At 38.7% G+C, this 14384-nt stretch overlaps 2 protein-coding genes across 4 annotated transcripts in view; both read right to left on the bottom strand.

Annotated features, from left to right (window-relative positions):
* Positions 1-436: 436 nt before the first annotated feature.
* LOC138012741 (uncharacterized) lies at positions 437-8858 on the bottom strand. Of its 3 annotated transcripts, none has more exons than XM_068859619.1 (2): positions 8553-8858; positions 437-4691 (listed from the first exon to the last, which is right to left on the bottom strand). In XM_068859619.1, the coding sequence occupies exons 1-2, from the start codon at positions 8581-8583 to the stop codon at positions 2173-2175; spliced, it is 2550 nt and encodes an 849-aa protein (XP_068715720.1). In that variant the 5' UTR covers positions 8584-8858; the 3' UTR covers positions 437-2172. The 3 variants fall into 3 exon arrangements, with proteins under 3 accessions (XP_068715720.1, XP_068715721.1, XP_068715719.1); XM_068859620.1 differs by lacking the exon at positions 8553-8858 and adding an exon at positions 8246-8545; XM_068859618.1 differs by lacking the exon at positions 8553-8858 and adding an exon at positions 7576-8237.
* Positions 8859-11416: 2558 nt separating this feature from the next.
* The window catches only part of LOC138012742 (radial spoke head 1 homolog), a 4136-nt gene continuing 1168 nt past the window's right edge, over positions 11417-14384 (bottom strand). Inside the window, exon 2 of the mRNA XM_068859621.1 lies at positions 11417-12735. Within this exon, the coding sequence (XP_068715722.1) occupies positions 12121-12735 (615 nt within the window). The 3' untranslated portion in view covers positions 11417-12120. The remainder of the gene's footprint in view (positions 12736-14384) is intronic.

Raw genomic sequence — 14384 nt, 5'->3', positions numbered from 1 at the left:
ATGGTCTCAACGGCTTAATTTCTTGTGACCTTCCCTCTTTTGCTGTCCATTTTTTTCATGGCCCTCCTTTTTGAGGGGCTCAGAAAACGGTGTGAATTTCATTTCAACTTGATAGTTTTAACCATCGTCCCCCTGGCCTGTCAACCCACCAAAGTAAATGTTAGAATAGACACACTCCATCATAGATATTCCTTTTGCTTGTCTCACAATCCTTGTGTTAGAGGAATGTTTGATGAAGCCCTATGTCGACCTATGAACACTGGCAAGCAGCATGCCTATTCCGGGGGTGGGGGGTGGGGGGTGATTAGGTCTGGGTTAGGGTTAGGTAACCCTAACCATAAGCCTAACCCTAACCCAGACCTAATCATCCCCTCACCCCTACCCCCAGAATAAACATGCCACTGGCAAGTGAGGCTGTAAAAGTAACTCCCTCATACTTTTTGAGAAAATATTTAATTTCAACTTCCTACTTTCTCTTACAACGTTTTCATGCAGTCACTGGCTGGTATTACTTGTAAAGGGCTACCCCTTTAACAAACAATTGTATATTTTTTTACATTTACTTTAAATGTGCAAAATTTAAAACATATTTACAAAAAAAGATAATGACTTTTCGTAATATTACATTTTACACTAAAATTAATACATCTTATATGTGAGAAAATGCCTGGCAGCTAAATGAATCGTTTGGTATTCAAGCTAGCAGCTGCATTTACATGTAACGCCGTGGCTAGTAGTTTTGGAAGTACAGGACTTGATAACCGAACAAAGATATCTTCCGAATAACATTCTTAAACCCAAAAAGAGAAAATCCGTTTCCACAAATATTGTGGAATTACAAATTTAAAATGATTAATTTAATGTGCAATATTCATATCTTTTGAAAAGTGACAAGTCTCGGGTTGGACTTTTAGGGTCAAAAGAATGCTTTAACCCTCTCACAATGTACTTTGAGGTTAATGAAAAACAAGACTTATTGTGTGGGAGACAACTGTGAACAAACATAAAGGTATTGTTAACCTAAAGAACAACACTTTGTTGCTCATCATATAAATTTGCTCATGGAAGCTCATTTTTGGGGGAACATAAACAATTGAATTCCCTTAAATCAGGGTTTGGTGTGACCAGCCAAAAATAACGTGCTAACTTTTATTTACACACAAAAACCTAAACCATTGACCGAATGCAAAAATGGGCGCCAAAAAATTATGCTTTTGTCTTGGTGTTCATTAGCCTAACTAGCCTCATTCACACACGTAAAATTGAAAGAATTTGGGCTGTAAAACGAGGCTAGTTGGGCTAATTAACACAGACATAAGAATAATCTGTTGGCGGCCATTTTTGCATCCGGTCAATACAATATCATTTTTAACACTAAAAAACAAAAACCAAATGAGAAATTAATGAAAGAATTTCTTAACTTGAAAACACATGTTCTGTAACTCTCTCCACTGTTAAAAACAATACCAGAAAGCAATAACTATTAATTTTTTAATATGAAAAAACATGTCTGGTAACTCTTTCTATTGTTTGAAAAACAATACCATGCAGAAAGCACAATGTTGGAATATCTTTAAGACTAAGTGAGCTATAGACTACCAACAAAAAAATCGCTGTCCTTCCAATTAAGAAACTTGGTTTAGAAAAAGGCGCTGGCCAAAGCATTTAACCTTAATAGGAAAACGTTGGGTTTTTAAAAATGTTATTTTCTTATTTAATGATCTGCTGCCACTGTCTTCAAAAGAGGGAGTGGGATGGAGATGAAATGGACATCATCAAAACTTACCCCTGGTAACGACCATCTCACGAGTTTAAAAAAACCAATGCATGAATGCAACTAACAGATGAATGCAGCACAGCAATACTCCTAATACTGAGAACAAACTTTCCATAAGAAGAGATGACCACGATTGTGAGTGTTTAGAGCAAACTCTACATTATAAATTTTATATGCATCACAAAGTGTCCTTCCAGTCCTACCTTGGTACTTCTCAAAGAAAACAGAAGATATCAAAATTAATGCATATCTCGGAACTAATAACATATTGACTTGCCAAATAGCAATGCAACTTGTATCCCATTGTTGTAAAATGAGAAGTTCATGTTTTGACTTTTTGGGAAACTTTGTGAGCATCTCACTATCCTGCAGTCCTGTTCACAAGTGACAGGAAATTAAAAAAAAGCAGGGCAAGTGTGTTCAATAACACAGTTTTTACAGTGCTCTCTGGTGTACATGAAAGTTTCGTAAGTTAGGCTGCACTCCTGAACATTCAAGTACTGCAAGCTACAACACTGTGCTGCAATGGTCTTGACCCCCACGTCTGTCACACCGTCGCACCCGCGGACACTAAGCTTCTTAAGCTGAGGGCAATGAATGCCAATTACCTGTAACCCAGTATCAGTGATATCACACTTCCCAGCATCAAGGGATCTCAATTTCAAGCAGTTTTGAACTATGTGACTTATGCCAACATCTGACACAGCTTCGCAACCTCGAACATTCAAGTACTTTAACTTCACACAGTGTTTGCCAATGTACTTCATTCCAGTGTCTGTCACTGGGCATTTTGCCACACTGAGGTACTTCAAGCTCGCACAGTTTTTAGCAATTTCCTTCAAGCTAAAATCCCTCACTTTGAAACAGTCACTGATGCTCAGTTCTTTGAGGCCAGAACAGTGCTGAGCAACATGTTTCATGCCAACATCTGTTACACGATTGCATCTGCGAAGGTACAGGCTCTCGAGCACAGCGCAACTGAGCCCCACAACTCTAAGGCCCAGGTCATCAAAGGCTACACAGTCACTCAAATCTAAGTGTTGCAATTTAAGGGATACTCCATTTTGCCCCAATCCCAAGCCATTAGCTACAGCAACAGGTGCTGATAAACTGTTGACACAAGTGCACCCACTGACGTCCAGATGAGTGACCCCGTGGCAACTTGATAAAAGCTCATGAAGTCCCTTGCTTGTGATGCAACAACAACCAGACACGTCGAGGTCATCAAGATCGATACAAAAACGTGCAATAAACCCCAAGCCTTTGTCAGACAACAGTTCACAGCCATTTAATTTGATTGTGTGTACGCTGAGGCAGTACCCCTGACTGTCCATCGCCAACTTTGACAAGATGGTCCGTAGTACTTTATTGATATCACTGTCTTGGTAATTGGTTATGTTGATGCTTGACCAAAGGAGTGGATCCCAGCACAATGTTTGCCACTTTTGGCACACGCCAGATGCCCGGCAAAGGTCTGTTGTAGTTAAATGTGAAAAGATGAAGATCAAAATGTTGTCTGGTAGGTCATTCAATGAATTTAATGCAGGAGTAGATTTTTTTCGTGAATAGTTCATAGGAAGGATTTCTTCGAAAGCACTGTGATCACTGATGGTAGTAGAATCGCTGTCATGCCTTGCTCTAGGAAATGCTTTGTTTGCTCTCTCCAGCTTTGTGATTCTATTGCGCAGACGAGCTTGCAATGAATCTTTCCTCTTGACCTTACAATTTGCTTTCTCAGGTGAGCTTTCGTTGTAATTAATACTAGTATTTAAATTACTGCTTCTTGCTGTTGACAGAGGTGAATCCAAGTCACCTTCAACATGGCTGCTAGAGGTATCATCTAAATGCAATTTGCCAGCTGAGGAAAGAATTCCATTTGTAGTGATGCCTTTTCGAGCTAAGTCCCCGTGATCCCTCACAGAAACACTGAATTTATCTTTGTCAGATGACATGGTGGAAGTTGGTTCAGTGAATGACTGTGAAGAAGAACTTTGCAAGCTGTCAGTGTCCGCCCAGTTATGTGATTTGCGTCGCCCACCAGCTTCTAACTGGGTCTTAACAGATGGACGTAGCCTTTCAATTAAGTCTTCATTTGTTCCGTTTTGCCCTGCAGTTGTAACTTTACGGGAACTTTCTTTTTTGTACTTCCTCTTCAAAGAAAATTCATCAGAACTGAATCCTTCCTCACCCCCCATATCTGCAAATACAACAGTGTGGGGTGTGTGCAATTTGAAGTCACTGTCAGTATCTGAACTTGTTTTTGCAGATAGCTTGCGATTATTGCTCGCTTTCCCAGGCGGAGCAAATCGTTTGCTTGATGCCTCATGCACCTCCTTTTGATATTCAACAACTCGACTGTTTTCCTGTAGCTTTTGAATTCCTCTTATTTCCTGGTTTCCTTTACTATCCCTCGAACGTTCATGTGATCCATGTTCTCCATTCATTTTGCTGTAATCTCTTTCATTAGCATTCAGTATTCTGCCATTGGATAAATTTGGTTGCAATAACCTTGATTTGTGCACTCTCCCTTGAGTTTCTGCCCCCCTATTTTGCTGAGAATGTCCAGATTTAAACTTTTCAACTGCTGTATCATGTTTTTCACTTTCATCGTTCATTCTGAGAAAATCTGGAATTGTTAATTCCTCTCTAGGAATCATTAATCCTGACCCATTCATGGTTGAAAAATCTGAGTCCTTAAGATCACGTTTCACAATAGGAGAACTATTCCCTTGAAGCTTTTGTGATTGGCTATCTTTCAAGAAATCAGGAACTTCAAATTCTTTCAAAGGCAAGTGGATGGAGCTTTCTCTGTGGTTACTGCTGTTCACAATTACACCATTCTGTCCTTGTTTTGGTGAGAACTGTTTGCTGTTATGGCTTTTTGGAGATTTCCCTTTTTTCTTTCTCTTGATTTCTGCAAAACAGAGAGAAAAAGATAATAGCCATTTATATCACTTAAAGAGGAGTTTGAAGAAAGGCAACATTTTTGAGGCAGTCCTAGTGAAAACTATCTTTGCTTAAACAACACGTGAGGATCTCGTAAAGAGCCTTACAAAAACAAGTAAAGAAGACCATGGCAAAAAACTCAAAGATCATTTAATTAAAAGGTTTAGGTTTTGAAGCAAGGTTTACCCTTTTTGTCCCAAAATTCCATGGCTCTTTCATGATTTTCAAGGACCCTACAAGACAAAATCAATGACCTAGGAAACCCTAAAATGTATACGGAACCAGTATATGAAATGGAGCCCTCTTGAAAACACTCTCAGCACATATGTCTTTTCCAAAAGTTGAGACAATTTCGTTTTATTTCATTTCACACAGATCTAATTTCCCAGGATTTTACGGGCCTGGATTTTACAAAACTGGAATTATCCATTCATGACAGAATTTGCACGACTCCTACAAACCCTGTTCTAACAAGTCTTTGTAAGAAAGATCTTGACTGCATTATAATATTATTGACTGAAGCTGCTTGCAAAAACATGAAGGTACAAAGTGTGTACAGGAGTTAACCTGCCAAAAATTGAAAACCTTTGCTTGTAGCCCTTCTTGTTGCATTATCAAGATTGAAAACAAAAAGAACGTTTTACCTAATGGAGGTTAAAAGGACTAATTGAATTCAGTGCAAACATAATAATACTAAAATGTTGATAAATTTAGATTCACGATTTCAAAAGTTTGTGGAATTTCAAACAGGAGTTTTCCAAGAGGTTCATTGGAAGAGCACTCCCTTAAGAGTGCCTGTTGTGAAAGCTTGGAAAGCATTTCAGAGTTTGTAAAAGGAAAAAAAACAACAATTATATTAATTAATAAAAAGACAAGTTATGGCCTCTTGAACGGTGTTTGGAGATGGCTTTTCAACACCTTACATACCAAATAACTGTAATGAACAGAAAGCAGAGTTTCCTTTTAAAAACCAATTACCGGTACAGAAAAAAAAGACTTGCACAATTTCATTTCTTGTTAAATAATATTGTAAATTTGCTTACAAACAGAAAAAATAAAATTACCACTGGGAAGTCAAGGTTACAAAGTCTCCACAGGTAACAATAATAGTATTATTATTATTAGTTGAAGAAACAAGAACAGAACACCTCCCAGGAAGATTTAATTGCTTTTAATTAAGTGCTAAGATACTAAAGTTGAAAAACTGACAGGCCTGAACACATCTAGAAGCTGATGAAATTAAAAAAAAATATTGACAGCATTGAAAAGTTTAGAAAGGTCAACACCACTAAACAATTTCAAACTATAGTTTTAGGAAGAGCATGAACAGCTCCGTATCTAAATTAAAGGTGCAGTTTCTTTTTTATAAAAAACATGATTTGGGCTTACGTACATGTTTTCCACGACTTGTGGTGCATTTGATTGGGCAAACATGATTTAGATGTTAAATTTTCAGATTTCCAACTGAACATAAAATCTGAAAACGGATTTTGTTGCAGTCAAGAAGGATTTCAATTGCTGAGATCTGCAACAAAATCTGTTAAATCGGGAAATCCAGATTTTAAGATCTAAATCCAAATGCACCCCAATAATAACAATTATTCTTACCGGTAGTCAATAAATCTGTGAATGAAAAGAAGAAATGTATTTTTCCATGGTGACTTGGGATACAAAAATGGAGTGATTGGATTTTTTCCAAGTATCCTTGAGTCACCCCACCAAAAAAATCATCTCTTCAAAGATCAAGCTTGTAAATATTTAAAACTCTCTTACAGGTCAACAATGAAATGATATATATATAATCAAAGTGAAGGTACAGAAATCAAGTGAAGGTATAGGAATTGTACCAACACAAGTGCATTTCGTGATTTTTGGGCACGAGTGATGTTTTGAAAGTTCGCAAAATTACAAGTGCAACTTGAACACTTCAAAAACATCACGAGTGACCATAAATCATGAAATACATACGCAAGTTCATACAAAGTTTTATTTATTATTTCAACAAAATCGATAACCTATGTACGCATTCGTCATTGACCAATCAGAAACGCAATATTTTTTGTCGAGTATATAATAAATTGCTTTATAGCAATATCTCAATTTGCTTTTCGGTGCGACGATTTTCCTCCTAATTCCTTCTTCTGAATAAACTTATCGAATGGATTGATTTTTGGGCTAAGTTTTTGTTGTCATAAGATGTGTAACCCTTCAAAGTCCACATTTCCTATAATAATTGGATCTGTAAAATGTTTAAACCAGAGATAGTGCTGTAACAAAGATAAACGCTATATCGGTCATTTGGAACTGTGACAAATATAGCATTTAAATATAGCATTTATTAAACTATGTCTACATACAAATCCCGATAAATGTAAGCTTACAAGCGTTTCCAGTTATTGCCAAACATGAAACACGTTTCGCTGAAGCTTTTAGAACTGGTATCAACATTCACTTTCAATTTGAATAACTCAAATGTACGACTATCTGGCGACGGATCTGTCGTCTGTTTGAAAAAAACTTTTCAATAAACGGAAATAACACTGTATCCGATTTCATGACCTCACACAATATTGGAAATTTACAATTCTTAAAAATTCTCGAAATATCCAAAACCAAAAAGTAACATACTGTCCTTCAAAGGAAACAGCCGCTGTGTATGACCCAGCGAAATTAGGAAGATTTACTTGCGCTTGACAAAAATGTTACCAAATAAATCACTAGCATATTGCATGGTGTAATCCAGATTTTCGTACATGTTATAAGCCAGGAGACAACTGGGCAAAGAAAAAAAAGGCCATATATTGGCAGTAATAACATAAAAAAAAAAAAACTAAATCCAATGTACCCAATACCTGAGTGGATTCTGAACAAATTCCCGACGTTATAAGGCAACGTTTGTTGTCGAAGCAGCGCGGTTGTACATGTTGAAAGGAAACAATCAATATGGCGGAATAGTAAATTTGAGAGGAAATAGTACATTTCTAACATATTTCACGAACTTGATGGCTGAACAAAAAATCGAAAGAATACTTTAATACATACAAAGAACGGACGATGACCTATTTCTAAAAAGCATTCGAACTTTCGAAGGCAAAATGAAAGTGAAGTTTTCTTGACGTAACGTGAGCCCGTTTACGGAAAACTAATGGTGGAAATCTTTGTCACGGAAGCAAATAATTGCCGTTGAAAGCCTTTTCCGGGAATCACTGGTTGGACAAAAGAAGAAAAAAAGTAAGAGCAAAGACTGAGTGAAATCGTCAAGTATTTCTAACAAAATGAAAGCAATGTTCGTGGATGTTGTGTAAACAAATCCTCAATCCACTGATGAATTGGCTTACCGTGGCACGAAAAGCTAACATATTGTGTACATTGGGGTTATATCGTCTTGAGGCGAATAATGCATTCTTTCTTATTTCTAACACTGTTATTTTATAACTAACAAACTTAAGCTGAAATGTAATCAGCAAATCTTTTATCAATGAGTCATAGGTCTGTTGCGATCTGAACTTTAAAGCCTCTTACTAGAAAATGGCGACACAAACGGTTTTGCCTGCTTTTCAGCTGCGATGGCGAATTAAATCACAACAACGCTTCAGCATAACAGAACTACGTTCAATGGATGTTAATCGATGAAGTTATTCAAAAAACGATCGTTGATGCAGTTAAAAAAGTCAAAACCACTTGCCCGAGCAGTAGCACAGTCGCTCCTATCACGAAATTATTGTCATGCAAAATCCCCCTTCACAAGTCAATGTCAATGTCACACTTGAATTTCAAGTATTTCAACAGATTTTTTTCGACGCAAAGCGAAGCTTAACATCTATCTCACCTTCTGGACTTCTTCCCTGGGTATTTCCCATTTCATATCCATACGATTTCCGTAAAAGTTTTACCTTGACAAGGACGCATCATTGTGTGAAATCAGCGTTAGGACTGAGGCCCCCTGTTTGTCAAACCGCGCCACTCACTTTGATTGCTTGTGAGGAAACAACGAATTAAACAATATAAATAATTTATTTTTCATAGGATAACGAAAGTAGGATGAGTAAATACGTTGAACAACTATCCAAAGACGCTTTGGTCCATAGGTTTGATACGTGAAATTATTTACTGCCGGCTTAATGCATTCCTGATGAAATATCATAGGCTATTTCGAAATGATATTGAAGGCATGCAAAGGCTGTGAAAGGTATCATTTTTATTGTTTATCGAAAATATTTTACGCAACCTTGCACACGGGCAATAAGGTTGTTAAAATTCTTTTGTTTCCTTTCGGTCTTGCCACAGGAGCTCTACAAAGATAAATTAAAAATCTATTTTTAACCAACCGCAGTCTTGCATATTTTGCATTATTGAGGGCCCCCTGAAATAGATATGTGGTATAGAAGTTTTAGTCAAATAAAGCTAAATTTGAACTTAAAATAATCATGAATTTCAGGAAATCATGTCAATTAAGAATGACAGATGAGCTTTCATGAGTTGTTTACCGAAGTATGAAATGTGAGTGAACTGAAGCATTGACTTGTAACGTGCAGTCTGACATTTTTAAGAGGCGCTATGAGCCGTCCAACAATCAAAATACAAACGGTCTATGATCTACGCACCAGGACTCAAGATTCTGTTAATGAACTAGACAATTTTCCATCTGTGCTCTACTGTTGCTAATTGTCTATTTCAAATCCTCCAAAAATAAGACTGTTACATTCACGCTCTTGATTGCATCATGGGTAGTCAGGGAAACATGGCGGGAAGTTTAAAGATTTGTATGGAAATTCAAAGCTAAATATTCTTCTGTACACGACTCTGCTTTATAGACTTTCGCCTTCATAAACCAAACAAATAAGTTCATGTTCACAACTGAGAAGAACTAGACTCGGTATCCGTTCTTTGGAATTCCTAAATATTGCTTTTTTGGTCATTCTCTGTGGCTTTATACATTTTGGTCTCCATACATTCTCTGTACCTTCATATACATTCATTTTGTGCCTTTGGATTTACGGGAAATGTATGACAGAAACTCTTTTTAATAAAATAATTTCTACAATAGGCATTTTCTCCAAAGTTATTCTGCTGCACCTTTGAGCGCATATCTTCTGTTTTGGAAAATAAAAAACCCAAAATTGCATATCATGAATACTTTTCATCGTTTTGAACTTCCTTACAAACTTTTGAATTTCTCTCCATCTTGCCCTGATTACCCCATGATGCACTCAAGAGCGTGAACTCGTCTATTAATGGCTGAGATAATTAGAATGAGAATCTCCCTCATTTTCCCCTATCCTTATTATCTTTCTTTCAGCTTCTGCGATTAATTTCATCTTTTTTATCGCAAATAGTAAGCATGTCAGTGACTTGTCTGCATATTATTTGACCTGATTAACCGTGCTGTTTTCTGGTAGTCTGTTGTTGTTGCTTTGTTCTATTTGTCGTTCTTGCCAGCCTTGCAACCTACGGGTGAGGGCTGTGTTTCGGAACAAATGACGGAGGAAAAAAGCCGTGAAATCCTCTGACAAAAAGATAAAATTTCGAAGCATTTACTAGGCTACCTGTCCAATGTGGGTTGGGTTAGTTGATTTTCTGAGACAGGTATTTTTTACAGGCGTGACCCCCCCTCCCCCCCCCCCCCACCCCTTTGTAAGCCTATTCAGGTGGCGAAAACGCCACAATCTGGGGAGTACCCTCTGTTTGACACAGTGTGACCCCCCTTTGAAAAATCCTGGCAACGCCCCTGCATGCTTTGTTACCTCTGCTTCCTTGAGGAGTCCGGAGTACTAGAGTGAATCCGGACACGTTTCGGATGCGTCTGAACGGGTAAATTCGATTTGAATACCCTACGTGTGGATGGAAATATTTTTGAATCCGGAAAGAAAAGTTGCGGATTCAAAAACATCTGGGGCCTAAACTACAGTTTCAATTTTTGTCGCCCACTTCTCATGTCGTCTTGGAATGATAAGGAGGCAGCAGACAGACAGCTGATTGCCTTATGATAACTGCTAACACCATTAGTAGGAATTCAGCGCCAATCTCATTTAGCAAAGCTTCTTGCAACTACAGTTTCAATTTTTGTCACCTACTTTTTTCGTCTTCGAATGATAATTAGACAACAGACAGACAGCTAATTGGACTAACTGCTACCACCGTCATGGTGTTTGACAGCATTCCCCTAAGTTTGTAAGCTCTGCTTTCTACAAATTTTCAATGCATGTTATTAAGTTTGCACATGTTTCATGTCTTATATGTACATCTACTATGTCCATGCCGGCCAGGAACGTTTGCCCCCTCCCCCCCCTCCCCCCCTCCCCCCTCCCCCCCTCCCCCTTTCAACCTTGTTGAAACATTTTGAATCGAAGTTGAATTGATGTTGAGTGAGTTTAAAAGCGTTTAAAGTTTTCTTCAAGTGACCATTTAACATTTCTTTTGTTTTCGCGAATGTTAAATGAAGTTGAAGCCGTATGCGCGTGCGCACTAATTGGTCACTCCTTGACGAATCCCAATCTCGACCCCAGAGCTCTTCTCTTGACTGAGGGAGAGGATAGCTCTGGGGAACCCTGAAACAAAGTGTCTTGTGATTGGTTTTCGTGAAGAACGATCAAAAGCGACTCTAATTGATGAATTCATGTTAGCGCGAGGAGTGGGCAGGCCCCGTAAGGTTCAAATAGCCAATTTTTGGCTTTAAGAACCCTACGGCACATTTTCTCCTACACAGAGTTTCCCAGAGTCTTGGGTCGATCAGGGGCTCTGGTGACGAGAATGTGACGTATCCATGTTCGTATCCCGGATTAAGAATCGCTGCTGCAACGTCAGACTGCGTAGTGACCAGGCCTCTTGTGAATCTTTGTTGAATCAAATTTTGATGATGTGTTGAAACAGTTTGCCACCCCAGCAGTCAACATCGTTTAACAAATCGAACGGATGTCGAAGCAAATGTTGAAAACGTTACCAGGGCCTTAAGGTATAACCAGTTCACATTCAAAGCAGAACTCGACCATACTTAAAGCCGTCCCTTAATATGAACCCGTCCAGTAACTGGGCACAATTTGCCTACAACGTTTTTTTTGAATGCTATGGGCCGATAGACAAAATTTCCATTTTCCAGAAATTTAGAATGAGCCTGAAAGGTAACTATGCTAAGTTGACACCTGTGGCGTTTAAGAAAAAGTTTTATTATTTAAGCATTTGATTTTGTGACCGGAAATGTTTGTATTGAAAACTTGTCCCTGGAACGCAAGATCTTGCCTGATATAGATTGTATCGACTTGTGTGCTATCTGGAAATTAGACTAAAGTCATAGATGCTTAAAATCCTTCACAAGACGGCCTGTTAATAAATACAAAAGATAACTTATAATAAATGATCCTTTAAACAGTTCCACACATTGAGTCTAATTCGCAGTCGTTCTATTTTGCCGGCTCAATCTCAGTTAGGCTTGAACATTTCCACTTTGCTGTCAGAACGGTAAGCGGTTCGTCTTCCTCTGTATCACCTTCTTGGATCTGCTCTTCCAACACGAACTCTCCGTGCTGTTCACAGCCAATATCAAATCGATATTTACCCAATCCTTGAAGGTTATCATCTGCAAAGTTGCCGACGTATCTGTGATTGGAGTGAATCAGCTCACCCGTCCCTTCTCGCTTCCCGTGTACCCAAGATCCCATATACTTGGTCCCACTCGCCGAGTAAGTGTAAATGCCGTGGCCATGCCGCTGGTGTTCGTACCAGTCCCCTTCGTAAGTGTCACCGTTCGCGTAGGTGTAAATGCCGTGGCCATTTCTGCGGTCCTCAACCCAGCCACCCTCGTAACGTGAGCCATCCGGGTACCAAAACGTGCCTTGGCCGTGCTTCTTGCCCTTAACGTATTCGCCAACGTACTTGGAGCCGTTTTTGAAGCGGTATGTACCATTTCCTTGTCGCTTGCCGTGCGCGTACTGTCCCTCGTACGTGTCTCCGTTTGGAAGCGTCGCTTTGCCGTTACCGTGACGCTCCTCATTTTCGTTTCTTTCACCTTCGTACTCCTAAAAAAATGGAAACACAACGTGATGAATTTGTTTCAATCGTACTCTCGATTGCAGGGGATTCAAAACAACGTCGTCGTCGAAAAGACGGTTCTATTACGTGGGATGCCTATGGCAGACCACGTTTAAAAATAGTATCAGTGTCGTAGTAGTTGAATATGGAAATTAGCCGCGTGCTTGTTTACAAAACGAATACCAATTAAACTCGAGCAAAGCTTCAAGGAAAATTTTTGAGATGTCAAACTATTGGTCTAAAAAATAAAACTTTAAAAGAATAAAATTACTGCCCTTTTTAATTTTTGTAATGTGAACAAAACACAAGTAAGTATTTCACCCGGCTGTTCAGTTTTATACAGGTAAATTGTAACTGAAAACTTAGCTATCAAGCTAGTTCACGGACACTCCACTTTAAATAATCAATTACAAATCGTGGTAGAGTTGAATCCCCGAATAGTTCTTTACAACGAAAGTTTAGGTTCACACCGCAACCAGGCTGACAATGTGATAATGATTTTGATGCTTCTTCGGTTTGTCAGTAGAAATGTGAATGTACAATAGCTTAAAAAGTTACAATTCAGAGGCTATGTCAAAGGTCTCTGAATTGCAACTTTTCAACCTTCTTGTATATTTATGTTATGAAACGATTTTCGTTCCGCTTGAAAAAATGTTCCAGCTGTATTCTTAAACGAGCGTCCTCGCAGTCAAGGTCTTTGCTCCGTGTAAGCTTATTTCCAGCATGCCCCAGCGTTTTCAATGGAGGATCTCCATTTATTTTGGGAGGCCTAATTTATATGAGCTTAGTAGTTTCCTTTAGGCCTCCTCGTCACCAATGTGATCATTGTTGGAGGCAGTGTGGCCCAGTGGTTAGGGCGCTTGCCTTGAGATCCGGAGATCCCGGGTTCAAGACCCGCTCTGACCACTCGTTGAATGTGTTCCTGAAAATCCCTGGTTCAACTTCCCAGCCGCACTTGTAAATAACCAACTGGTTTGCCTCCGGACAGTTGGGATTCTTAACAGTTGTTGTTGTTGTGTTCTGTTGTTTCGTTGATTGTTTCATTGGCCCTGAAAAGCCCCTATGGGGAGCGGTCAATTATGTATGTAATGTAATTAATTTTCTTTCTCCTCTTCTCTTCTTTGCTTGTATATATTCTAAATTTATTTTTTTCTATTTGGCAAATGATTAAATGATTTGAATAAAACTGGATAACGGTATTTACATTTATTTAGTGAATCATTCAATTATTTTTTATACAAGAGCTCTTCTCCACTAGGTAGTGATTATCCAGTTCTTAGTGCTGGGAAGTTTATAAAATCAATAGGATACCGCCTTTGATCTTTGCGCTCCACTGAGGTACTAAAGATCGTTTCATTTTTCTACGGTTGCCCCTTTGATCTTATGATTTTTTTCCTCAGGCAAGTGATCTTGATGCGCTTTTGTCTTTTCCCGCTGTTAAAAGACTTTCATACCGACAGAAGAACAGTGAGACTGACATGCGTAATGAAAACCGACCCTAGTCGACGTAAAAGCAACCGCCTTGGACAATCACCTGTCCGTCTTCATCTGTATCTTTTAAATGGACAATGGTTTTCCTTGCTTAGTTTACCTGATAAGATTCATGTGAGGCCTGTTTGCAACCATGCTGAGTCTA

The sequence above is a fragment of the Montipora foliosa genome, chromosome 8 (genome assembly GCF_036669935.1).
Source record: "Montipora foliosa isolate CH-2021 chromosome 8, ASM3666993v2, whole genome shotgun sequence".
Lineage (NCBI taxonomy): Eukaryota > Metazoa > Cnidaria > Anthozoa > Scleractinia > Acroporidae > Montipora > Montipora foliosa.
The sequence above is the reverse complement of the archived record's forward strand: the minus strand, read 5'-3'. Positions and strand labels throughout refer to the sequence as shown.

Excerpts from the sequence above, each read along its gene's own strand:
- LOC138012741 (XM_068859618.1), bottom strand. The coding sequence starts at position 7,711 with ATGTTAGAAATGTACTATTTCCTCTCAAATTTACTATTCCGCCATATT. Across the intron at positions 4,692-7,575 it reads TTTGTTCAGAATCCACTCAG|AAATCAAGAGAAAGAAAAAA; the intron begins GTATTGGGTACA and ends TCTGTTTTGCAG.